At 59.8% G+C, this 25,668-nt stretch overlaps 1 protein-coding gene across 1 annotated transcript in view; it reads right to left on the minus strand.

Annotated features, from left to right (window-relative positions):
• Nucleotides 1-703: 703 nt before the first annotated feature.
• Nucleotides 704-25,668, minus strand: part of IQGAP3 (IQ motif containing GTPase activating protein 3) — a 33,540-nt gene continuing 8,575 nt past the window's right edge. Inside the window, exons 8-37 of the mRNA XM_056123573.1 lie at nucleotides 25,500-25,578; nucleotides 24,936-25,099; nucleotides 24,281-24,368; nucleotides 23,129-23,292; nucleotides 20,684-20,841; nucleotides 18,906-19,018; nucleotides 18,666-18,829; nucleotides 17,750-17,840; nucleotides 16,675-16,842; nucleotides 16,451-16,590; nucleotides 16,172-16,342; nucleotides 14,400-14,483; nucleotides 14,000-14,071; nucleotides 13,845-13,914; nucleotides 11,155-11,363; nucleotides 10,475-10,624; nucleotides 10,100-10,263; nucleotides 9,077-9,301; nucleotides 7,996-8,136; nucleotides 6,327-6,411; nucleotides 5,842-6,074; nucleotides 5,442-5,574; nucleotides 5,245-5,347; nucleotides 4,256-4,382; nucleotides 2,945-3,032; nucleotides 2,337-2,549; nucleotides 1,737-1,903; nucleotides 1,518-1,619; nucleotides 1,189-1,297; nucleotides 704-880 (exon numbers count right to left, since the gene is read on the minus strand). Of these exons, the coding sequence (XP_055979548.1) occupies nucleotides 767-880; nucleotides 1,189-1,297; nucleotides 1,518-1,619; nucleotides 1,737-1,903; nucleotides 2,337-2,549; nucleotides 2,945-3,032; nucleotides 4,256-4,382; nucleotides 5,245-5,347; nucleotides 5,442-5,574; nucleotides 5,842-6,074; nucleotides 6,327-6,411; nucleotides 7,996-8,136; nucleotides 9,077-9,301; nucleotides 10,100-10,263; nucleotides 10,475-10,624; nucleotides 11,155-11,363; nucleotides 13,845-13,914; nucleotides 14,000-14,071; nucleotides 14,400-14,483; nucleotides 16,172-16,342; nucleotides 16,451-16,590; nucleotides 16,675-16,842; nucleotides 17,750-17,840; nucleotides 18,666-18,829; nucleotides 18,906-19,018; nucleotides 20,684-20,841; nucleotides 23,129-23,292; nucleotides 24,281-24,368; nucleotides 24,936-25,099; nucleotides 25,500-25,578 (4,089 nt within the window). The 3' untranslated portion in view covers nucleotides 704-766. The remainder of the gene's footprint in view (nucleotides 881-1,188; nucleotides 1,298-1,517; nucleotides 1,620-1,736; nucleotides 1,904-2,336; nucleotides 2,550-2,944; nucleotides 3,033-4,255; nucleotides 4,383-5,244; nucleotides 5,348-5,441; nucleotides 5,575-5,841; nucleotides 6,075-6,326; nucleotides 6,412-7,995; nucleotides 8,137-9,076; nucleotides 9,302-10,099; nucleotides 10,264-10,474; nucleotides 10,625-11,154; nucleotides 11,364-13,844; nucleotides 13,915-13,999; nucleotides 14,072-14,399; nucleotides 14,484-16,171; nucleotides 16,343-16,450; nucleotides 16,591-16,674; nucleotides 16,843-17,749; nucleotides 17,841-18,665; nucleotides 18,830-18,905; nucleotides 19,019-20,683; nucleotides 20,842-23,128; nucleotides 23,293-24,280; nucleotides 24,369-24,935; nucleotides 25,100-25,499; nucleotides 25,579-25,668) is intronic.

A 25,668-nucleotide genomic window follows, 5' to 3' on the forward strand; every position in this document is an offset into this window, starting at 1 on the left:
AGGGAACGGAATGGATGAGGGGACAAGAGAAACGAACAGAGACGAGACTGCGGGACAATCAGACCTGTCCAGCTGCCCAGCTGCCCTTCCATTCTTTTGACCATAGACCGCTCACCTCCCCCCTCCGCCCCCCACCAAAACTGCTACAAGAGTCACCGCTCAGGCATGAGTCCAGGGGAGAGGACAAAGGGAGATGGCAGCGGCGGACAGCATACACAGGAGCGGGACACCATGGCCTCCAGCCAGGGACCCCGACAGGGGACGGGCATGAGTGCGGGTGTGGGGCAAGCTCAGAGAGGGAAGGATCCAGCCCTGGTTAGGAATGCACAGTGATCCTGAGTATAAGGGAGGGAGAGAGAATAAATACCCCAGAGATGAATATATACAGCAGAGCACGAGAAAAGGATGGGTGAAAGGTAAAGGGGGGGGAACCAGCACCCCAGCCTCCTGGGTCTCCGCATATGCTGATACGGTGGGTCGAGGGTGGGGGGTCTGCGGGGGGGAGATCCAGCTGCAGGGCTGTGAGGGTGTGTGGGGAGCATCTGGGTGGCCCCAGGAGGGCAGACACCAACCGACAACAGCTTTTCCAGGCCTACCCTGGGGTCCGGGGACGGACGAGGCACAGAGGCTCCTTCAGCCTGAGACTGTCCGGCCCGTGGCTGGAGCAGACCGTGAGCAGCCCTGCCAGGCGGGGTTCTGGGCGTCCGTGCGGGGACGCGCATCCAGCCAGGAGCAAGCGAGGGGCGCGAGCAGGATCCAGCAGCCGTCACTTGCGCAGGAACTTCTTGTTGAGGAGGAAGATGAGAAGGTTGACGTTGACCTTGGCCTTGTTGAAGAGCTTCATGACAGCCACGCCCTCGTACTGGAGCTGGAGCAGATCCTAGGGCAGAGGCGAGGCGTGAGCACTTGCCAGGTCCAGGGATGGCAGAGCCAGAACACTTGAGTGGCCCTGAAGCCTGCCGCTCAGGGCAGTGACGAGCTCCTCAGCCACAGAGCCGAAGCTGGGGGTCCTCCTCACTGCACCCCAAACACAGCTTCCAACAGAGGCCCTCGGCTTGGAGCCAGGCCAAGGCCCAGAGAGACACCCCAGACCAGACTAGGGTGGTGGGGTGCAGACCCCGCACTCTTCCCCGGCCGATGCCACCCCAGGCACAGGGAGGAGAGGCCTGGGCAATGAGCGGTCCTCACCTGGTAATGAAGCTGAAACCGCTCCATGTCCACACCCAGGAACTTGGCGTTGACCTCAAACTTGCCCGCCTCGTCTCCGGGGGTGATGTCAAAGATGACATTTTTGAAGCTGCCGGAAAGTGGGTATGAAGGGGGCCCCAGACTCCTGGTCCTGCCGGCATTCCACTGGGGGTACGCCCCGGGCTCAGCACCCGGGAAGCAGCTCTTCTCTCCACAGGGAGCTGGCGCTGTCCCTGGGCTCAGCCTGGCCCTGTCCTGCCCACAAAGATGCCCTCTGCCCCCACGCTACCCACCCCAGGAGGGCCGACTGTGCCCGCAGAGCCACGTACTGTGACAGGGGAAGGTCCTCGATCTCCACCAGCACCCCCTTGTCCAGAAGCTGGGCGGCTGTGTAGTGGAGCGCTGGTTGTTTCTTCCCTTTGCCGGTACCCCTGATGGAGACGGGTGCCTGAACCCTCTGCGCCCCCCCCACAGGCTCTCCGGCAGGGGCTATATGGGCAGCCGGGAGCTCTCGGGAGGCTGTACTGGCCCCGCGGGCTGTGTCTTACCTGGAGCTGGTGACCAGGTGATCCAGGCAGGCCCGGGTATACTGGGCGTAGTAGTCGCCCTGCTCCTCATAGAAGGCAGCCTTGGCGTCCAGGCCCTGGACCGTGGCCTGAAGCTTCACCAGCTCTGCCCTGCGCCGCTGTCGGTGCCGCCGTTGATGGCGGATGTCCTGGGGTGGCCCAGGGAGTGCGTTATTCTCTGGTCAGTCTCGGTTAGTCCCTGGTTAGTCCTTGGTCAGCCCCAGCTAGTTCCTGATCAGTCCTTGGTCAGTCCCAATTAGTTCTTGATTAGTCTCTGATTAATTCCTGACTAACCAGATGCCTGCCCTCAAGGTGCTAATACTCTACACATGCATGTATGAAGATACACACAGATAGACATGGCACCTACACAGATACACACACATGTACACTCAGGCACACACACACACGCACACACACAGACAGGCACACATATGATAGACACAGGCGCACACAGACACAGGCTCATACACACACACAGAGGCTCAAGCACAGGCATACACACGTGCATACAGACACAGGCACACATATGGACACACACAGACACACACAGTGCACAGCTCCACAGCCGGCAGTAGTCACCTTGGCCAGTTCGTCCACCAGGCCCTGGTAGCCATCGCAGGCACTGACCAGCCCCAGGACCTCGAGCTGGCGCAGATTGCGCAGGACACGGCGCTGCTTCTCCGCCAGCGGCAGGAGGGCCTGAGCCGATAGGGAGTGGTGCCGGCGCAGGGGCGCGGGGGTCCGGGCCTCACAGGCCTGCTGTCGGCACATCAACCACTGGTGGGCCGCTTCCTGTGGGGAGAGAGGCTCGAGGGATCAACCAGAACCCTCCCGCTTGCCCTCAAGATAGGCCAGAGGAAAGGGGAGAGGGGCACCTGGGGGTCTGGAGGAATGCTCCCAGAGCCTCGCCTCGGGGTCCTCCTGAACACTCCCGGGAGCCGCCTTGGGGGAGACACAGCCAGGGGCATGCCATAGCTGTGTGATGAGACCCCTCCCCCAGGAAGGCCCCTGCTCTTCCTCTCACAGGGCCCTTCTAGTCGCCATCCTGGGCTCTCCTCTGCAGCAGGGCCCATGGGGTTCCGTGGAGCAGGAGGGCGGCAGAGGCCCAGCACTGTGGCCTGGTAGCAGCGGCATGGGGGAGGGGAGGAGAGGACTGTCCCTGTCCTTGCGCCGACCTGGCCACTCACCTGCTGACTAGAAGTCGGGAGGGACAGGAGCTCCGGGATGGAGTCCCCGGGATGGAACTGCAAGATGTCGACCAGCATCTGCTTGGTGCTGCAGAGGAGCACAGGGGTCAGGAGGGCCTGGGGAGGGGTCCTGTGAGTACCCTCGCCACAGCTGCTGGGGTGCTTGGGGTGGGGGAGCAATGGAAAGAGGGGAGGGGAGGAGGGAGGAGGGAGAGGGAAGGTGAGGAGAAGAGCTGGGAACGGGAGGGAAACCTGGAGCACAGACCAGGTCACGGAATGTCCAAGCCTAGACTCAGAGCTGACCCCTGTCCTCCGCCTCCCAGGCTTCCCGGACCTTCTGCCCCTTCTCCAGAGCAATCCATGCATCCTCCCTTGCCCCCGCTCAGTCTCAGTCGCCAGCTGGCAGTGGGGAGGGACGAGTGGGGACACGGGGGGCCTCATGGCTCCTCCCCATGGGGGCCCTGCCCAGTCTGTGGAGTTCCATGGCCCCTCAGTAAGCTCTAGGCACCGCAGCCTGAGCCCATGGCCGGCTGATCACTCAACCCATTTCCTTCCTCCACAGGAAAACAGGAATACGAGTGTCTCTCTTCGAGTTTTAAGGAGATTTAATGAGGATGTACACAAAAACATCTGCAGACTGGAGACACTGCAGGGAATAAGGCACTTGGCTTGTATGCAGCCCACCCCGGTTCAATCCCCAGCACCACACAGGGCCCCCCGAGCCTCACCAGGAGTGATCCCTGGGTATAGAGCCAAGAATAAGCTATGATCACTGCGGATGTGGCACACAAAACAAAACAAAACAAAAACAGAAACAAAACATTTGGAGGGCCAGCAAGAAAACTCAAGTGGGGGGAAAACATACCCCGCATAGGCGAGACCCCAAGTTGGAACCCTGACCAGGCATGGGCCCCAGCTGGGGACAGTCCAAGCCTCACATAAAAGATCAAAGGCCGTGCTCAGGTTTGCCTGCAGGAGCCCAGCCTCACTCCCTGCCAGGATGAGCAGCTGCAGGGCATGGCCCCCAAACCAAACCAGAGCAGAGGGTGGGCCCCCGGCAGCACAGGGCCTGAGCAGCGCCGACTCCTCCGGCACAAGCACTGAGCCGTTGGCCTGGCTAGCCAGGACTGGCCCCTGAGCCCCCGACAAAGGAGAGCGTATGGTAGAGCAAGCCCACCAAGTGCACTGCTGAGGAGCCAACCAGCCCCTGCATCCGGGAGCTGCAGGGAGGGGCAGGAGGGAGCTTGGGTAGTGGGGGGTGTGGGAAGAACCTGAGGGGAGGCCCAGGGCAGCAGCAAGCACCTCACCCACCTCAGCAGCAGGCCCTGGACATTGGACTCCTCGGCGTCCACCCCCAGTCCCTCAAACTTGCTGGTGAGTCTCAGCGACACTTCTAGCCGGTTTAGGTCCACGTTCCCGTCTTCAGGTATGTTGTCCCCTGAGGCAGGGAGGGGACAAGAGGCAGGCAGGTGTGGAGACTCACACACGGAGACAGATACTGAGAGACACACAGAGGACAGAGATGGACACATGCAGATGCACGCACACAGCCACATACATGCAGACACATGCACAGACACACAGAGAAAGACCCTGGTACATACAGATATGGGACTGAAGCAATAGCACAGCGGTAGGGCATTTGCCTGGCACACGGCTGACCCGGGTTTGATCTGACACCCCGTACAGTCCCCCGGGCACGCCAGAAGTAACCCCTGAGCACTGCTGGGTGGGTGGGACCCAAAAACAAACACACAAAACAAACCCCCCACAAAAAAAACCCAGAGATACATGCACACACACAGGTACATATAGAGAAGGACGCACAGAGATGGATACACACAGAGGCACAGACACACAGATACACAACACAGAGGACACAGATGCACAGGTGGAGTCCCAGGAAAGATGGCCCTCCAGGCGCCTCTCCGCAGGAAGCCGTTCTGCTACCGAGGGCATCCCCTATCCCCTGACTAAGGGGTGTGTGGCCACCAAGCTCTCCCACCTGAGACTGGGGGTGTCGCTTCCTGACACTTGGACCCTGGGTGCCAAGAGCCTCTGCCCTGGCCCAGGGCCCCTGGAGCGCCCCCTTGCTTTCACCGGACAAGGCTTGCGACCTCCCCCAGTGTCTGGCCCTCTCCACCTCCAGTCTCCAGCACCCACTCCCAGGGGCTGTTTCTGTAGACCAGGGGCCTGCGAATCTCTGTCCACCCTGTCCCCATCTGCTGGGGCCTGGCGTCCCACCCCAGGACAGCGTGTGGACACGGGGAGGCACATTTGGGGCGCTCGAGAGACCATACCGATGAGGTCCGCCACGGTAGGTGGCTCCCCCAGGTCTTCCAGGAGCTCGTGCAGGGGGTCGCAGTGGTCGGAGGCGAGCCCGTCCTGGTGCTCCTGCAGCAGCTGTGGAGGGAGAAGCACATATGCAGGGCTGGGCACTTCCCCTGGGCTGCTGCAGCGGCCAGTCGGGCCCAGGACCCCAGGCGTGGGCTCTCACCCTGTGCGTGTGGACGAGTTCCCCCACCGTGATGTACACCAGGGGCTTGGCCACAGCTACCATGTCCGAGTACTCGTCCATGGAGAAGCGCTCCTCGGGCTCGGGCACCTGACAGGCTCGGCAAATGAACCTCCTGCGGCCAGAGCCAGGCGGGTGAGACAGGGGTGTGTCAGCGCCCCAAACACCTCTGTACCCCCCGGCTCTCTCCTGGCAGAGGCAGGGGCTGCCCACTGCCTCTGGAGGTCCACGCCAGGCCTCCACCCATGCCCTCATCCTCCTGTCCAAGGGGAGCCCCACCCACGGGCCACACCCCTACCTCTGCTCTGCCTCCTCCCCCTGTAGACAGGGAAGAGGATCAGAGGACAGGGGGCGCGGGGAGGGAGAGAGACCGGGCTGGGACCTGAACTTGAGGTGCGTCTCCTCCAGGTAGCCATTGAGGACACGCAGGTGCCGGCTGGCCCCCGAGAAGGCCTTGCCCGCGGCTGCGTGCTGCAGGAGCTGGGCCACGGCGCCCAGGGCGTGGCGCTGGGAGGGGGCCAGGGCACCTCCCGCACTCAGGGACACGATGTCGAAGGCGTCGGGGGCCACCACCGCGGGGTTCAGGAAGCGGTAGTACAGGAGGTTCCCCACCACCTGCAGGCGGAGAAGACCACTCCAGAAGCAGGTCCGGCCCCACTTTCCTACTCCGTGACTGCATAGCCGCCCCCCCCAGCCCTCCCAGCTTTCCACGGGAGCCGGGGCAGACGGGCACCTCATCCCAGGTCACGCAGTGAATGAAGAGGGCGGAGCTAGCAGCCAGTCCCGAGGACTCCCCCTGCACCCAGCACCCCCAGACAGCTCTGCCCTCCCCAGGGTGGAAGGGGTTGGGGAGGGGCCGCCACCCGCCTTATAGATCTCGTCCTCAGAGCAGTCAGGGAACTTCTCGGCCAGAGCGCTCTGCAGGACCTTGGCCACGTACCGCATGCCGTACCTGGGGACAAGATGATGGGTGCCAGCCTGCCTCTCCTTTCTGGCTCAGCCCGGTACTGCCCTCAGTCACCCTGTGGTCAGTCATCTGCCCAGCACCCCCAGCTTGGTGTTAGCACCAGCCTGGCCCACTGCCCACAAGGCTTCATGTGGCCTCTGGTCCAGCCGGAATCTCTCCTGGGAGACCCCCAGCTCCCTGCATCTGTCCTCCCAGAAGCATCTGTGGCCTATACCTTGGGTATCTGACACTCACCCCAGAAGATCCCCGGAGGCCTAGGCCAACCTGGCTCAGCATCACACAGAGCACATGAGGGCCAGGGGCCGGGAGCTGGTCCCACCCTTAACCCGGGACACTCCTCAGGTGACGCCTTCCCTGGGTCCGTGTCTACTCTGCAGAGTGGGACCAATCCTTTGCTCTGGGTTCTCCGGCCACACGCAGTGGCACTCGGCCACGTGGTGCCAGGAATGTGGGCCTGTGCTTGGCCCAGAGCCAACTCTTGGGTGCTGGACTGATGATGGTCATTTCTGCATGGAAAGGCCACCTACACTGAGATTTAATTAGACTAAAAACTATTTTCACCGTCTAGGAGGACACTTAGGGTCCCGAGACAGGTGTTTGTGGCTCACTTAAACTTTTCTTGCTTAGTCCGAGGACAATCCATCCTGATGCTTCACTGCAAACCCTAACTGTTCAGCTGTTCTGGGAGTAGTCTGACCCACATGGGTCCCCATCCGGAACCCCTCTGCCTGTGGCATGAGCACTAGTAAAGCTGGCCTGTCCGTGGACAGATGATTCAGGAGCTGTCACTCTGCTGTTCTTCCTTTTTCTTTAAGTTTCTGAGCCACACCCAGGCATGCTCAGAGGCTACTCCTGACTCTGTGCGTGGGGGAGCGGATGGTGCCAGGGAATAAACTGGACTCTGGCATCCAGAGCATCCTCTGGGCCATCACCCTAAGCCAAAAACACTCACTGACTAAATTTTAAGAAAGGAGAAAATAAAAATGTGCTTTACTGGTTTGAAGTATTACTCTTCTTCTTTTTGGTTTTTGGGCCACACCTGGTGATGCTCAGGGATCACTCCTGGGGGACTTTGGGGCTCAGACTTGGTGCAGGGAAGAGAATTCATGTACTAGGCAAGTGCCCTAACCACTGTGCAACCTCAGGTCCTGCACTTCTTTCTGTTTTTGGTTTTTGGGCCACATCTGGGGTAACTCCTGACTCTGCACTCAGGGATCTGGGCAGTGCTCGGGGGACCATATAGGATGCTGGGACTGAACTAGAGTCAGCAGCTGTGCTATCTCTCCAGCCCCAGTACCGTATTTATTTCTGAGTGCAGGCACTAGGGGCCACATTTCCCTGTGCTCTCGGAGGGGGCTTTGTTCCTGTGAAGCCTGCGGCTCCAGACAGTCCACACAGACCAGCACATCCTCCTCCAGCTCACACCTCCAGCAGGGCTTTTCAGCCTGTCCCACTAGCCTCCAGGAAGCCCTTGGAGTGCCCCATTTCCCTCCAGGCCAGTCTGTTGTCCCCAGTGGCCTGTTCCTCTGAGACCCTGAGCCTCAGCAGGGGCGGGGATGTTACACGTACGGAATTTGGTCCACGGATGACAAGATGGCCACGAGGAACTTATCGGTCACAGAGAGGAGATTGCGGAGGGAGATGTCCAGCCGCCTCTGGACCTCTGGGTGGCTCAAGGCCTGCTCTGGGGTGACATCATAGGGCAGGTGGCTGTGGACAGAGAGACACAAGGTGAGGCCAGGGGTGTGGCATGTGCAGCTCCCTCATGGGTGTAAAGCCCGGAGTTTGATCCCTGGTACTGCAAAAGTTTATAAAGAAACAAAAACAACCTCTGGAGAGAGACTAGGTACCTGCTCCAGCTGAGACCAGTGGGGGTGCCTTCCCTGAGACACATCACCCAACAAAACCTTCGTCTGCTGACAATCTCATGTATGCAGGAAGGGGGCAGCACAGAGGGACAGGGAGGATGCAGCAAGGAGCAAAGAGATGTGGGTGGAAGGGGAAGCCCCGCAGTAGGGGAAGCATGGAGTGATGGAGAGCTTGGGGTGTGTGGGGCAGCTGTGGCCGCAGCCAGGGATGCCAACGCTGCCGGTGCCTTTATTGCGTGAATTGTTTTATTTAGAAGACCAGAGATGGGGGAGCAAGGAGGCCCACAAAGCCAGGAAATGTCTGATGTTGAGCCAGGCTGTGGGTAAGTCCAGAATGAGGGTGCTCCATGTGGCCCCCCACCCCCGGCAGGCAGTTGGGGGGCTGGGGGTAGTGCCCGTCATTCCCTCAGGGGAACCTGCAGGCCACCAGGAGATCCTGAAGCCCAGATTCTGGGTCCCTTTTTATCTGTAGGTCTGAAGATTCCTCTACCCCTACCCCACGGCATCTGGGCCACCCACTGCCAGAACAGACTATCACTCGCCAGCCAAACACATTTCATTTGGGCTTCCAGCCTGCAGGCCCAGGCCCCATCTGGTGTCATGTTCACATCCAGAGGAGCCTGCTGAGAGCACCTTTCCTTGCACCCATCAGATCTCAGACCAGTGTCCCCTCCAGCACCTCGGCCTCAAGGCACATCCTGGCTGCCAGTGAGGCCCGAAAGTGAAGCCCCCCGAGCAGGCCCTCTCGCCCTCCTGCTCCTCCAGCCACCGCTGCTGCCCACCTGCGCTGGCCCGTCTGAGCCTCAGTCTGGTTGACCCAGGTCTTGTAGAGGTGGACGGGGTCCGTGTGGACGCTGAGCAGCTTGTCCTCCAGCACGTCCTGGATGACCTTGCCCAGGATCTCCCGCAGGGCGCTCTGTCCACGCCCGTTCCGGTAGAACCTCACCACCAGCCTCACCACCATAGGGTTACCGGTCACCATGTCCTGGGGCTGCTCCACCTTTGACCTGTGAGGCAAGAGGTCCCAGAGGCTGTGGCCCTGCATCTGGGAGACAGACCCAAGTCCCCTTCCTTTGTGACATTTGGGCTCTTCACAGCCCACTCTGCTGGGCCTCTTTTTTTTATATTGGGGGAGCACATCTGGGAGTGCTCGGGGAGCCTCGCACGGCCATGGATGAGACTCAGGTCTAGCACAAACCAGGCAGGGCCTCCAGCCGGATCCCAGTGCCCTCTTAAAAACAATCTCAGGGGCCAGAGCGAGAGTACAACAGGTAGGGTGTTTGCCTTGCACATGGCTGACCCAGGTTCGATTCCTGGCATCCCATATGGTCCCCCAAGTCTACCAGGAGTGATTCTTGAGTATGGAGTGAGGAAGTACGCCCTGAGCATCTCTCCGGGTTTGGACCAAAAGCCGAAAGGGAAAAAGACATATGCTCAGGGGCTGGAATGCTAGTACAGCCAGTAAAGGGCACTTGCCTTGCACATGGCCACCCTGGGTTTTATCCCCGGCACCCCATGACCCCTGATCCCAAGAGTGACAACTGAGTAGAGCCAGGAGTAAGCCCTGAGCATCACTGGGTGTGCCATCACCTCTTCCACGAAAAAATAAAAATAAACCTATTAATGTCTCCTTCCTGGCCTCTGTGGGCCCAAGAGATGTCTGTCCACAAAAGGGAGAGAAAAGAGTTTCTCTCTGGTCCCTTTTCTGCCTTCCGATCGCAATGACCAGTAAAGGAGCTGGCAGCCTCTCCTTCCTGCCCCATGAGCGTCTGTTCCCCCAGCTGGGCCACGTGCGGCCGACCTACTTGATCTCTTCCCGGAGAGCTGTCCTGAAGAGCTGGAGCAGGAGGTAGGCCTCGCGACGGTTGGAGGCATAGTTGTACAGGCTGAAGATCACCGACTCCATGAACTTGGTGGTTTTGTTCTGTGGCATCTGGAAGATGAGCCTAGCCAGGTAGATCGGCTGAGTCTGTGAGTGGGCAGGCAGAAACGCAGGTGTGTACGCTGTGAAGACTCAGCAGGTCGAAAATGACCCCAGGTGGGAACTCAGATGGCTGAGACCACCAGCCCATGCTCCCTGGGAGGGACCGGAAATGCCTCTTTTATTTTCCCTGGGGCAAGGGCCCCTGGCCCCCTGCACTTGGCAGTGAGAGCTCGGCTTCTTCCCCGACCTCACTCACCTGCAGCAGATAGAAGAGATGTTGATAGGCTTCCAGTTTCTGCCGCTTCTCTTTGCTCAGTGACTTTAGTCCCTTCTTGTTCAGAACCATCATGTCTGAGAGCTGCTCTTTGTTCTTCTTGGTCAGCTTCTTGCAGTGAGAGACCACCTCCTGCAGGGCGGGCGGGGGGTGGACAGCAGCCCTGGCTACACAGTGCCCAGAGGCAGTGGGCCCTCAGGCCAGGCACTCTGCTGCCCAGCTCAGGCCTGGAGCCCAGAGAGACCCACAGTTCTCCCACTGCTAACCGGAGACCCCGCCTGGCACCGGATTTCTCAGAGGGAAAGGCTCCTCTTGCTGCTCCTAACAGAGCTCCAGGGGTCCCTGCACCCTCAAGCCCAGCACTGCTGAGCCTCCAGTCATTTTCAGTTTGAGGACCCACAAGTCTCTATATCTGGTGAGGTGTGTGTGTGTGTGTGTGTGTGTGTGTGTGTGTGTGTGTGTGTGGTAATTCTCTCAACACCTCACCTTTACTGTGGGCACCCGACTTTGAGTTGTTATTAGCCCTGAGACGTGGCTAGTGGGAGAGCACGGGCCCTGAGGGTCTGAGCCCCTGGTTCTATGTCCTGGACTTGTTCTCCTCTGACCCCACTGTATCAGGTGGGGTGGAGGAGAAGCCAGCACGAGTAGGGGGCAACCCTCACCTGCAGCGTGATGCGGTTCTTGACCAGCAGGCCGATCTTGATGTCCATGAGGTTGAGGTCCTGCTCCAGCTGCTGGTTGGCCCGGATCTTCCTCACCACGAGCTCCTGGAGCCTTAGCAGCTCCGCCTCTGCCAGGAAGTCCTGGTGGCTTTGATTTAGAAGGTGGGCGAATCTCCGGACCACGCTGAGAGGGGGGTGGGCTGCACACACTGGTGTCGGGAAGAGGCGACAGGATCAGAGCTGCGCCCTCACCTCATCCCAGAGACCCCTCTGTGACGCCCATATTCTGCCCAAGGGCTGCAGGTCCCACCTTTGCCACAGGGACTGTGCCCCGCCGGCTCTGCTAAGGGCAGTGGGCGGGCAGTCTCTGGCCAGTCCAGCCCCCAACTTCCAGCCTGTCTCCACAGACTTAGCCATCCTTCCACTTCCCTGAATTGGCCGAGCCCAGGCCTTTCCCAGTGGTGTTCACACTGATGGCCTTTATGGCTCCCCCTTCTGAGGTACCCCCTCCCCTGCCCGGTGTCTACTCTCCTTCACCCATGTACACCCAGTGGCCAGCCCCGCCCTCCTCTGTCAGGCATGTGAGGAGAGAGGAATGTTTCACGGGGGTTTGCACCACTCAGAGGTCAAAGCTTGACATCACACTCCCCGAGTCTCTTTTGGAACGGGAATTTAAGCAAAGAGGCCCCTCTGAGCTGTACTACAGGAAGCAATAAATAATTAGTACATGTCCCATTTACTAAGTTACAACTCTGCGAGGCCAGCACAGGACTACAGATGATATCACTGAGGACCAAAGAGACAAAGTCACTGGTCCTGGTGAAAAGATGGAGTCAGACTTGGAAAGAGGAAAACCAGTTGCCCTCCTTAAAAGTGGCCCAGTGAGCCAATAAGAATCATTGGTTCAGTCAGTTCTGTGAGAGGAGCCAGCATGGGGATGCTGGGGAAAACAGAAACAGCCTCTGGGAGGCTTCTTGGAGGAGGTGAGGTATGGGAGAAGGTGGTAAGAGGATATGGCTCTGGCAATCAGGACTAGGACTGGTCTGCAGTGTCTGAGCCCAAGCAGCGGCACAGGCCTGGGTGAGTGAGGCCAGAGGGATGATGCATGGCCAGGAGGCAAGTTTCACCCCAGTGCAATGGGGACCAGTGATGGGAAAGGGAAGTGGAGAGTAAGAAGCTTGCAGGCAGGTCTAGGGGTGTGTGGGGGAGCCCAGCCAGGGCTTCTTGGATGGAATGAAATACAGCACATGAGGGCCAGAGAGAGCACAGCAGGGAGGGTGCTAACCTTTGCACTTGCAGACCCAGGTTCGATCCCCAGCACCCCACATGGTACCAGGATTGAACACAGATCACAGAGCCAGGAGTAAGACCTGAGCACAGTTGGGTGTAACCCAAAAAAAACAAACAAAAAAGAAATACAGCACAAGAGCTCACAGGATCCTCAGAAGGACCCTGCACATACCTGTGGGTTTTGTTTGTTTTGTTTTGGGGTCACACCCAGCAGCACTTGGGGGCTTACTGCTGGCAGGCTTGGGGGACTGTTTGTAGTGCTGGGGACTAACTAAACCCACGTCAGTCATGTTCCAGGAAAAAGCCTTACCCTCTCTTTCTCTCTCTCTAGCCCCAAATCTGCCTTTTTGGACATTTTGGGGGGCTACACACACTAAGCGATACTCAGGCAGTGGGTGGAGATCATAGGGTGCTGGATATTGAATGCAGGGGGTCCCACAAGCAAGGACTCCAACCCTCGGCCCTAGAATCTTCACAGTCTTGCGGATGAGAACTCTCGAGTCGGGAGGCTCCTAGAGCATGGCAGAGCGGAGCCGCAAAGGGGCTCACAAAGGCGGGAGACTGACAGAACTGAGGAAAACAAGGGCCTCTAGTAAAGCTTTGACTGAGAGGAGAGCTGGTGGTCAGGGCAGTAAGATGGACATGACAGCCCTGGGCGAAACAGAGAGGCTGGCCGGGCCTCTGAGGCTCTGCGCCCAGAGTCCCTATCATGACTCCTACACAGGTGCGGTGGGTGGGAAGAGGTGGTGAGGGGGTGTGAGGAGAAGGAGCCTCCTAAAAGCCCAGAAAGAAGGGGCTTCTCCCCACCCCATGCAGCAAACGTGGAAACCTGTCCACTCCCCCCCATGTGGGTTTTGCCCCCCAGATAGACCCTAAGACCCTAAGAAGGCTTCTGAGGCATCAACACCAGCACAGAAGTCCCCGAGGTTTCCCCTAAGGGCCCCCAGACTACAGGGTGCGCCCCTCGAGCCTCATCTGGACCAGGGAGTTGGGAGAGCTGGGCCAGGGCAGGGCATGCAGTGGGAGAAGGTGAAACTGGGCTGAGGACAGAGACCCTGCTTCTGGCGGTGCTTTAAGAAGCGCCTGGAGGAGCATCCCTGTGGCGGGGCTGTCATGAGCCCGGCCTGACACCCACACACGACATCTTCCCATCTGTGCTGGTGTGAGAGGGAGTGAGGCCGGCTTCTCCAGAGAGCTCTCACTCCCCCATCCTCTGGGACACCCTCAAAGAAAACACCCTTTCACTACCCAGCTTTGAGGCTGCTCCAGGCTGGGGACAGCAGCTGCTGTTGAGACAAAATGCTCCAGGAAGGCAGAGAACTTCTCCCGCGCAGGACGCGAGCACGAAGCGGGTGTGACTTGAGTCCCTGCGGTCTGAGGCGTGGGGGGAGCTACGTTACCTAGTGCCTTGTAGTCACCGCGGGCTCGTCTGGCTCGGAAGAAAGCCTGGATCTTTACCACGGCACTGACCTGCAGTGGACACCAGGGGAGAGGGGTCAGTGTCTGTCCCTTCCTGGGGCAACCGTGGTGGCGGGAGGCAGGGAAGGATACTCACATTCTTCTGGAAGTAGTGCAGACGCCTCTGGTAGCGCCTCCGAGCGGCCCACATACGGGTCCACGCCTGGATCTGGGAGCAGAGACACGGGGCTCAGGGGTCCTGCAGCCCCAGGCCAGCTCTGCCAACCCACAGGCCCCCAGAGCTCGAGCATCCTTCCAAGGAATCGGGAGGGGCCAGAGCGATAGGACAGTGGGTAGGGCACTTGCCTTGCACATGGCCAACCCAGTTTCCATCCCTGGCACCCCATCCCTGAGCACTGCCAGGAGTAATTCCTGTGCACGGAGCCAGGAGTGACTCTTGAGCACTGCCAGGTATGGCCCCCAAACAAAACAAACAAAAAAATCCTTCAGAAAACAGAAGTCAAAGAAACCAGAGTGCGTCCAAACCCAGGCCCAACCTTGATCACAGTGTCCACGTTCGCCCTTAGGAACCGCAGCCTCTCCTGGTAGATCTTCCTCTGCCTGTAGCCCCGCCAGCAAGCCTGAGCCGGGAGAGAGGGGCCTGAGGGACTGGAGGTAAACCACATCCCGGGATGCCCAGGGAAAGGGCTCAGGGAAGGGCAGAGGCAGGAGAGACTGGGCCCGTTCTCACAGAACACCCAACGCCATGGGGGAGGACGAACACCAGCCACTAGGACGTCAGCCTTACTGGCTGCCCACCCCCCACCCCCCCCCCCACACACACACAGGGCACTCAGCTTCACAAACACATGTGCACACTCACACTGACCAACACCTCCTCACAAAGCTCAACCGGGACATGCGAGTCTGAAAGCGGAATTGAGGAGTGCCCTGACTCAGCCATGTCACCAAAGCATGCGCTGTCTCCCACCAACACTACCCCTGTCTGGAGACCAGCCCTCACCATCACATTCCACCCTCCCTCAGCTGCCATTTGCATGTCTCGTGTGGATGGGAGTGGAGGACACACAGGCGTGGAGGTGCACAGGCAGGAATGGAGCGCACACAGGTACAAAGAGCACACAGGCACAGACGGTGTCTTGGCACAGCACCGGCAGTAGCCACATGGGCAGCTGGCCACAAAGCTTCTCACTGCTCACGTCTCTTGAGCACTGCACTGTGGCATCAGCTCAGCGCCTCTTCCCCACATGCTCAGCTCAGCCTGGTGGTCCATTCCCTGACCAGCCAGGGCAGAGGTGTAGGTGCTCGCCTTCTCCATGAACCATGGCCCCTGTAGTCTCTCAGGCAAACCTCGGCTCCCTCCCACTGAACCTCCTGTCATGTGGGGCACTTGCTTCTCCTTCAGCGCCTCTCAGGCCCTGTCCCCTGGGGCTCAGAGCCAGATAGGCCCCCCTTCCTGTTGGACCTCCCACTGGCCACCGACTATGGCAAATGTTTCACCGTCTCTAAACAGGGGTCAATGGAGGCTGGGGAGGTGGTACAGCGGGGAAGGCATTTGCCTTGCAGACAGCTAACCTGGGCTTGATCCCTGGTATCCCATATGGTTCCCTGAGCACCGCCAGGAGTAATTCCTAAGTGCATGAGCCAGGAGTAACCCCTGAGCATCACCAGGTATGACCCCAAACCCAAACCAAAATAAAATAAAACGAAATAAACAGGTGTCTGTGCCTCTGGCAATGCCCGTCTTCACTGCCCTCCCCTCTTGCCACCCACTAAAATCCTTCCTGGCCGCCAGGGCCAAAATCAGACATCCTGGGCTCATGTGCCAGAGGGGACTTCATGGGGGCCAACCCCAGCCTGCAGCACCACAGCACCGGCTCCCGGTATCCCCCATCCTCATGGACAGGCAGCTGCTCCACCCACTCCACTAAGGCTTGCATGTGGGGATCGGGGTGCTACACTCCTTTAGACATGGGATTCCTGCACACCAGGTGTGGGCTGAGACAGACTCACGACCTCACATATACAAGTGCCTTTGCCTGGGCCACAGCCCTGGCACCCTGACCTGCCTCGTGCTGGAGCTGACCGCACGGGGCTGGTGGGAGAAGCTAAAGGCAGTGCCCAGTCTCTGGAGCTGCGGACACAGCAGATCCCAGAGGAGGAAACTGAACCCAAGTCGGGGCCACTGGCGGGAGTGGCAGCCCAGAGAGGAGGCTGAGTCCCAAGACCGGAAGATCGGCCAGCACCACTCACGGACAAACCAGGGAGGAGCCCGTCCCTGGGGACATGAGGGAGCCAGCCCTGTCACCTGGATGGTGAGGACAGCGGGGAGCTGGGTCCTCAGGAAGTGGGCGCGCTCAGAGAACGTCTGCCGTGCCAGGAAGCCACGGAGGCGGGCCTGGAGCCGGATGACGAAGCCCTCGCTGGCCTTCCAGAGCAGCCGCCGGTCATGTGCAGCCGTGACCTTGGTGACAGCCGACTGCAGGGGCACCGGAGAGGAGTCTGGGAGGGGGGGGCCCTGGCAGAAGGCAGCCTCTCTGACTCCTCCCGCCATGACCACCCCCTTTCTTGCAGAACACCCCGCTACCTGGATCTCCTCCCGAGTCAGGTGGGAGGTGCAGAGGCGGCAGCCGTGGGGCTGTGCCCAGGAGCCCTGGAAGCTCTGCAGGTGGAGGTAGTAGGTGGTCCCATCCTGCAGGTCGTGTGGAACCCAGAGGGCCTCATCCCCTAGACAGAAGCAAAGTCTGCAGGAAAAGTGGGCGGTGGGTGGGAGGGGGTGGGACGGCTGGCAGTCTGAGGAGGGGCTGTTACCTGACCGGTGCTTCTTTGCCATAATGCCTTCCAGGGCTCGCTGGTAGCCGTGAGCACAGTCGGGGAGCACCCCTCGCAGGCCCACGGCGGGGTTCCGCAGCACCCGCTCTGTCTGGGCTGCCCTGCCCTCCTTGATGGCCTGGTTGATAGCAGCCACCCCCAGGGCCACTAGCAGGGACGGACAGAGAGCAGAGAGGTCAGTCCAGATGGTACCCACCCAGACCGGGCGCCCACTACAGAGGATGCTGAGGAGGACCCCAGAACATCCTGTCCAGTGAGGGGACAGGGACTCCCCATCATGGACACAGACACAGACGAAAGGAAGCAGGACGAGGCTGGTAGGGTGTTTGCCTTGTGTTCAGCCAACCCAGGTTTAATCCCCAGCATCCCATATGGTCCTCCAGCCCTGCCAGGACTAATCCCTGAGTGGAGTCAGGAGTAACCCCTGAGCACTGCCGGGTGCAGGGGTGGGGAGAGCACCAGGGGAGCACCGAGGTCCGGGTACACATTTAGCACTCAGGAATCCCAGGTTTGAGCCCTATATCATGTGCTCCCACCAACCCCCAGCATCAAGCCCTGGCTGGTCCCTAAAAGCCTAAAACAAAAGGCAGCAGCATGAGCTGTGTAGGGAGGTAGTGAGAAAGTCAAGGAAGGCTTCCTGGAGGAGCTGGCAACAGGTCTGGGTCAACAGAGACTCAAAGGCAGGTGGGCTACTGGCAAAGACCCCAGGAGAGTGAAGCCCCAGCTGCCTGCAGAGCTGGGCAGAGAGGGTCCCCAGACCTGGCACTGGGAGACGACGCAGCTGGCACCCACACGGCCTGCTCCCACCCGAGCCCGCACCTCTTCCCCACACACAGCACAGGCCGAGAGCTGGAGCTGGAGGATGGACCCCACCTTGACCCGTAGAAAACAGGACGGGCCTGCTGGCCACCTGCATTCAAGGCATTCACTGTGGCACAGAAGCCTCTGAGGGGTGGACCCTGGCTCCTGGGGGCCCTGCCCCAGTGACCTGCCCCCTCACTGCAGTGACCCGGGAGCCTGCGCATACCCCCCTCTCCCCACGCCTGCCCCATACTTCTCTGAGCGGCGTCCGTGTCTTCATTTGCTTTCAGCACCTCCTGGCGGATCTCATTCAGCCACAGCACAGCTCCAGGGTCCCCTGTCACCTGGGAAGCAAGAGAGACAGAGATGAGTGGCCAGGCCAGTGTCCCCAGGTGGTCTTCTCAGCCTGTCCCCCATCAGCTAAGCTTGGACCCCCCACACCCCTGCCCATCCCTTATTCCCTGCAACTCTCTGCAACCCTTCCCTGCCCCTGGGGCTCAGCTGGCTCCAAGAAGGGCCTGCACTGACCTGGCGCCTTGTCCCTCTTCCCCTGTGACCCAGGTCACACCTCTCAGGCTGGTTCTACCCCGGCTTGGCCTCCTCCCTCCCATCCCTGTTCCATGCTCCTCCTCCAGGACAGAGTCTGCCCCCATACCAGCAGGCGGGACCCTTCCCAGCCCCAGCCCCCACCTGACACCCTCCCAATGTTCCTCGGGAATCGGGATTTTCAAACCCATGCCTGACTGTCCACTGCTGTGGCCGAGGGCCTCTCGAGCAGCCCCGTATGACCTGACCACGGCACAGCCCAAGCAGGCTGTGCAGGCGGCTCAGCTACAGGGCAAAAAGACCTTGCATGCGTGAGGCCTGAGTCTGATCCTCAGCACCGTAAAGCAACAAGACTCGGCCTGGCACTCAAAGATGAGCTCCATGCCGTGGGGAACGGGAAGAGCACAGACTGAAGGGCCTGCGTGTAGGTCAGAGACCTCCTCTCCCCCACCCAGACACTCTCGCTGCCTCTGCAGCCCCTCTGTGCTGGGATGGAGTCTGCCCTCATCAGATCGCTGCCCCCCGACCTTCAGAGATACTCTATCTGCCACTCTGGAGCATGCTCACGGGTAAACTGGGCACGGCACTGCCTGCGAGAGACCCCTCGGATGGCCCCTGCTCACCCGGGCCTTCCGCCTCCTGGCTGCAGTGAGCAGGTGGTGGTAGCGTGGCGCCACGGGGAGGCTGAGCTGGTCCAGGCCGGCCGCAGGGAGCAACAGGGCAGAGAAGGTCTTGTTGGGGTCACCCTGCTCCAGGGCCTCGTTGATGAGGCTGACCGCCAGGACCTCTGAGAAAGAAAGAGTGGAGGGCAGAGGGCCGGTCGCATGGTCCAGGGTGGGCCCCACGCCCCCATCTCCACTCACGGTCGGTCTCCTCCTGCACTCGGGCATTGACCTGGTTCACGGCGGCCTGCAGGTCATTCCAGCTCAGCATGGCCCCACGCTCCTCCCACAGCTTCCTCAGCGCAGAGAAGTAACTGGTGGCAGGAGAGGGCGGGGCATGAGGGCAACAGCGGCCGGAGTAGGGGCACACACAGACACACACACAGATACAGACACACACACAGATACAGACACACACACAGATACAGACACACACATAGATACAGACACACACATAGATACAGACACACACATAGATACAGACACACACATAGATACAGACACACACATAGATACAGACACACACATAGATACAGACACACACAAACACAGACACATGCACACACACAGACACACACACTGCCAGCCCCAGGTCAATCCCGGCATGCTCACACTGGCTGTCCTCTCTCAGCTGCCCCCGCTGTTCCCTCCCTGCCCGTTGTACATCACAGCAGCCTGGATTCATCTTCGGCCTCTGTCCCGTGCTTCTCCGGGTCTGGGTGCCCACCAGACCGCAAGGCCTGAGAGGACACGTTCCCTGGAACTCCTAGAGGGTCCCTCACACGCACACCTCAGCTTTTCCTGCGGACCCCGGGCACCACTCCTGGCTTCCAGCCTGACCTGCACCGCCACATCCCATCCTTCCTGTTCTCTTTTGGGGGCACCAGGCTCAGCACTGTCGGGGGAACCTATGCAGTGCCAGGATCTAACCAGGGTTGGCATCATGCAGGGTCTTCCCTGCTGTCCTGTCTCTCCTGCCCTTGTCCTTCTCTTTTTAGGGATAAGGGAAGGGGTGGGACTCAGCAGAGCTCAGGGCTTACTCCTGGTTCTGCATGCAGGGATCATTCCTAGCTGGGCATGGAGGACCATATGGGATACCTGGGATTGAACCTGGGCCGGCCATGTGCAAGGCAAGTGCCCTGCCCGCTGTACTCAGGCCCCCCTTCCCCACACTTGATGAATATTCACCCTGCCTCTGGACGGAGATTCCTGCTGTCACATCAGCGCCAACTCTCTCTCCCACCCCACATGTGCTGTGTGACTCAATCCCGTCAGTCCCACTTGGAATATAGCCAAGATATGATTCCCTTTCACCTCTCCCATGGCCACCCCAGCCAAGTGTCTACCGTCTCTCACCAGCATTACTCCAGCAGACAGGAGATGGGGGTCCCAGTTTCCCACCCCCCCCAACCCCCAACCAGATCTATAGTGGACCCCCAGGGCAGGGGCCCAAGGAGCCCAGGGCAATTAATTCCAGGTACCAATGAAGAGCCAGTGGACATCTTGGCATCCCTCTTCCCGGGGTGAGGCCTTGGCAGTTTCTCCTCTGCCGGGCTCCTTCCTCCCTTCCCTTCCCCTCCCCTCCCCACTACATTGCTTCCTGGGCCATGTCCTCCTTGCACCTGGGCCCCAGATGGCTTTCTGGCAGTCACTTTAGTCTTCTAGTCTCTCTCAGAGAACGAGCTGGCTGGAGTTTTGCCCTCTCTCCATTCCCCACCCCTTCCTCCCTCACTCCCTCTGCAGGACACACGCACCAGGAGCTCTGCTGTCTCCCAGCAGGTGCTCAAACTCCTGCTCAGACAGATGGGAGACAACCATGAGCCCACCCAGTCCGTGGAGCTGCCGGAGGTGTACTTGCGCCCCAAAACATGTTGTCTTAGGGTGGGGGTGGGCAGGGCATGCAGTCTCCGAGCACAGCTTGGGTCCTGGGCCCACCCCGCCAGCCCCTCACCCTCCGCCTGCGACTCAGTCTCTCTCACCGCTGAGCATTCTCTCCTTCCACTTCGGCCAGGCCCGTGGCAGGGTGTACCAGAGTGCTCCAGAAGCCGCTGGCATCCCTGGCCTCCAGCGCCTGGTTGATTAGGACCACAGCCGACAGCATCTCCACAGCCACGAAGAGCTCCTCCTGGTTCAGCTCCTGGCACGGGGGGCGAGACACACATCTTGCATGTGCCAGCAGGGGTAGGAGGGAGGGAGGGGTCTGTCATCCTGCCTCCACAAGACTCCCATATTCCAGAGTCTCTATCCCCCAAGCCCCAGGCTTAATTCCTTGGGTAACAATTTCTCGTCCTCGGGGGCAGGAGCCATAGTACAGTGGAGAGGGCTCTGGACTTGTGCACAGCAGACCCGGGTTCGATCCCCAGCATCCCTTAGGGGTCCCCCGACCACTGCCAGGAGTAATTCCTGAGTGCAGAGCCAGGAGTAAGCCCTGAGCATTGCTGGGCATGGCCCAAGAACGAAAACAAGGTGTCTCCTCCTTGATCCTGGAGGACGCTCGCTGCATGCTCAGGGCACAGGAGCCCCTCGCACCTTGAGTCCATCCTCATCAGAGACCAGCAGTGGGGCTGGGGTGGGAGATGCCTCTGAGAGTCCCATTTCATGGAGGAGTCCTGGAAGATCGACAAGAGCCGCCACCCTGTCCAAGAATCCGCTCAACAAGGGAATGGTCAGCTCCGGCCCTCGCCTTTCCCGAGGAAGGTGAAGTGGCGCTCACACCGCCCTCCACCTCAAGCAGCCGTGCCCTTCCCTCTGTTCCATCCTCTCAGGCAGCAGGGAGCGAAGAGCAACAGCAGCTAAACCTTCACTCCAGGGCCAGGAGACAGCTCGGGAAGCATGCCAGCAGCAGCCTGGGACCCACCCCAGCTACCCCAGAGCATCACCAGGAGTGGCCTCTGAGCACCACTGGGCGGCTCCCCCAAATTAAATGAGCAGAAATAAATCTACAATGCCAGACTAGCTTTTTTTTTTTTCTTTTTTGGTCTTTGAGCCATACCCAGAGGTGCTCAGGGATCACTTCTGGCAGACTCAGGGGACCATGAGGAATGAACGTGGGTCAGCAGCATGCCAGGCAAGCGCCCTCTTGCTGGGCTGTCGCTCTGGGCTTAGCCAGGCTCATTTCTAAGTACATGTGTTCATCTATTCAACTGTCCAGCATGGAGAGGGGGAGCATATCATTGCTCCCATTTCAGAAGGGAATTGAAGGGCCGAGAAGGCAGCCCTGCTCAGGGTCATATAAGGAGGGGTGGGACCTGACCCACCAGGTGCCGTGGTCTCCCACTCACCAGGGCACCCTTTCAAGGCCAATGATGGGGCCACACAAACCTGCTGCGGGTCAAATTCTATGTTATTTTCAGGGTCAGGGTTGGAAGCAGGGGTCTCACACACAGTAGGCGCAAGCTCTACCGCGGAGCCACATCCCTGGCCCTGCCAGCTAGCCTCTCTCTCTCTGCCTCCACCTCCACCCCACTCTCTCCCTCCCTCCCTCCTCCCAACATTTCTCTGTTTGGAGGCCACACTCAGCTATGCTCAGGGCTTACTCCTGGCTCTGCACTCAGGGATCACTCCTGGTGGGCTCGGGGAACCAAATGGGGTGGCAGGGATTAAGTTCAGGTTGGCCACATGGAAGGAAAGCACCCTACCTGTCCTACTATGGTTCGGGCCCCTGCAGGTTTGATTCCTTATTGATCTCTCCCAAGAGGAACCTTCCCAGACCCACGACCAGAGCGCTCCTCCCATTTCTCCGGTCCTCCTCTCCCGTCTTCCCGGTGCCTGCCCACACTCACAGACAGGTTCTAATGTCTGCGGTGACCCGGGGAGCCCCAGAAGGAGGCCCCTCTTTGCTCCCAGTGTGAGGGGCAGCAGAGCAGCCCGGGTGCCTTGAGCACCTTGGGCCTTACCACCCCTCCCCGCCCAGTGCTCCAGTTACAGCCGTGCAGATTTCTGAAACTCTGCAACTCAGGTTTTTCATCTCATTGAAAAGAATTCTTTTTCTTGTGGCAGTGCTGATGGAACAGGGACGGTAACACACAGGCACGTTCCTCCCTGCCCCCGAGTGACATCTCCACCATGTCCTCAGCTCTGAAGAGGAAGCACCACATCTAAGGGGCTTGAAGGGGGAAACAGACATTGCCTGGGGTCCTGATTGCTCCAGTCTGGACAGACAAGGACAGCGGCCACTCCCACCCTGACCTACTGCCCAGGGCCTCAGTGGCCTCAGGGGCCCCGCACTCACTCATTCCTCTAGCCGCTTCACTTCAGGTCACACCTGGGGATGCTTTGCTCAGCTTACAAAGTGCTTCAGAGGGTGCTCAGGGGCCCTGGTGGTGCTGGGGACCCAACCCAGGGCTCCCGCTGCAAAGCCTATGCTTTAGCCTGAAGAGCCTTCCCCCACCCCATCCCCCAGAGTCCTGGAGAACAAGGCTTACCCCCTGCTGCTGCCGCTGAAGCACTGCCAACTCCTGCTGGTACAGAGCAGAAGCAAAGGGGTACACCGGGGGCAGCTGGGCATCAGGGCACATCAGCTCCTGCACAGTGTCGGCGGCTACTCCCCTGTGGATGGCCCGGTTGATCCTCTGCACGGCCTGCAGCACTGCAGGGAGATAAGGAGGCTTGGCCCCTTTCTGCTTCCCGGCCAGCTGGGTCCTGCCAGGATGCAGGGGGCAAAGGCTTCATGGCAGCCCCTGGAGACAACTGGGTCAGGTCCAAGGCATGTTTCTATTTTTTGTCACACCCGGCAATGCTCAGGGGTTATTCGTGGCTCTGCACTCGGGAATTACTCCTGGTGGTGCTCAGGGAACCATATGGGATGCTGGGAATTGAACCCAGGTTGGCTACGTGCAAGGCAAACGCCCTACCCACTGTGCTATCACTCCAGCCCCTCAAGGCACATTTCTACCCAGCTGTTGAGGAGGGAAGGGGTCAGGGGCTTCCTGAAGGGGTTCTGGGGAAAGCACGGGGGAGACCTATAAAGCAGAGAATGGAGGTGAGAGCCAAGGAGGTGAGCACAGGACCGATGAGACCAGGGACTCCGAGGGAGCAGGTCTCAACCCTGAAAAGAAGGAACGTCCAGATGAGGCCATCTGGGCCCCCAGGCCAGGGATGAGGGCAGGCATCAGCTGAGAGGGGTGTGGCACATCTGCTCAGCTATTAAACAGGGCCAGGGTAATAATATAGTGGTAGGGCACTGGCCTTGCATGTGGCCCACCTGTGTTTGATCACTGGTACCACCTCTGATCCCCCAAGCCCACGAGTTGTGATCCCTGAGTGTCGAGGCAGGAGTAAGACTTGAGCACCGCCAGGTGTGAAACAAAACCCCAAAAAAACCCAAACCAAAACAAAGCACAGGGGCTGCACCTAGAAGGAAACCAAGGGCCACAGGATCAGTGCCTATGGCCATAATCTCTTGAGCCCATCCCTGAGGGCCCAGGCAGCCAGGCACAGGGCACCCAGGATGAAGATCTAAGCTCATTGCCAGGTTGGGAAATGGGGCGTCAGCCTGCACTGCCAGGTGAAGAAGGCAGCAAGGCTGCTCTTCCAGAGCCAGAGACAAGGCGAGCCTCCACCCAAAGAAGACTCACTGGCTCGTTCCTGGTCCGCCCTGCTGTTGGCTGCGGCCACGCCCGCCTGCACCTCCTCCTTCTCCAGAAGCTCCATGAGGCCCAGCTCCTGAGGAGAGAAGACAGGCAGAGAGGGGAGTGGTCCTGCCTGCTTGGGTGCCTGGACCCTTCCCAGACAAGCCCCTCCCTCCTCACTCCCCACTTTAGGCTCACGAGTCGCCCCACTGGGGCACTGAAGCCATCTCTAACCTCTTGCTCTGCACATCCCAACCAGCCTCTGAAATAACAGCCCTGCATGGCGAGCACACGGGGTCAGAGGGAGAGTCAGCAAGCGGTGGAAATAAGGCTGCTAAATTTAGGGCCAGCGAGAGGGCTCGGGGAGCTGGGGCACAAGCTTTGTGTGCGGGCAGGAGCCTCGGACTCGACACCTGCCACCAATGACCCTTCGAGCTGGGCTAGAGAGAGTGGCCTCCCATGCAGAGAGGAGAGACAATAAAAGGGGGTGGCCAAATTTAGATCCCAGCTCAGCCCTGGAGGAGCATCTCGACTCCCCCTTAGCAGCCCTCCCTGCCCTGCCTGCCCAGGTTCAATGTGGGGGAGTCTCTAGGCGGGAGCGAAGCAAGAGCATCACTGGGTTTGAGGAGCTCCTGGGCCGGGAGGAGGGGGAGCGGCTGACCTGCGCTTTCTGCTCTCGGTCTGCGCTCAGCTGCTGCAGGTACCAGGCAGCTGAGTCCCGTCTCACAGCCTGCAGGGCCAGCGCAGGGTCCCGAAGGGCCTCAAGCAAGGCCTCAGCGCTCTGTTGCTCCAGGGCTTCATCCACAGCTTCCAGGGCCCCGTGAACTGGGAAAAAAAAATCAAAGAAAGCCGAAATGCACATGAGTCCGCCAGCTCAGGCTCTTCCAACTCCTCACAAGACCCGGGGCCTGGAGGTTCAGGCTGCATCCTTCTGCCTTCCCGTCTTCGGGGCTTTCCTGCCTCCTCACCCCCCACCCGAGGATCTGCACACCCAAAGAGGCAGGCGGCCCGTCCTCACGCAGCCTTTCCTGCCCACCTGATCCGCTCTCCGCACCCGTCCATTGTCCACATCTGTGGAGGCTCTGACACAGGTTCCTGCCAGGACCCTGGCTGCTTTGAGTGAGGCCACAGGGTCTCTAGGCAGCCAGCAAAAAAAGACAAGCCCTAGCCTCCCAGGCAGAGGCCTCCCCAGGAATACCCCAAACCTTCCCCGCCCAGCTCTTACCGTTGACCAGATTGATGTTGCCCTGAATTTCCGCCTGTGTCAGGTAGCAGTCATAGATATCGGGGCTGTTTCCTGCACCCTACAAGGCCACATGGAAGGAAGACGCGGGAAATCCTCAGTCCCCTCCTTCCTGCCCTCCCTCCCTCCCCATCTATTCTTATTTCTTCCT

Source organism: Sorex fumeus, unplaced genomic scaffold (assembly GCF_029834395.1).
Source record: "Sorex fumeus unplaced genomic scaffold, SorFum_2.1 ptg000047l, whole genome shotgun sequence".
NCBI classification, from domain to species: Eukaryota; Metazoa; Chordata; class Mammalia; order Eulipotyphla; family Soricidae; genus Sorex; species Sorex fumeus.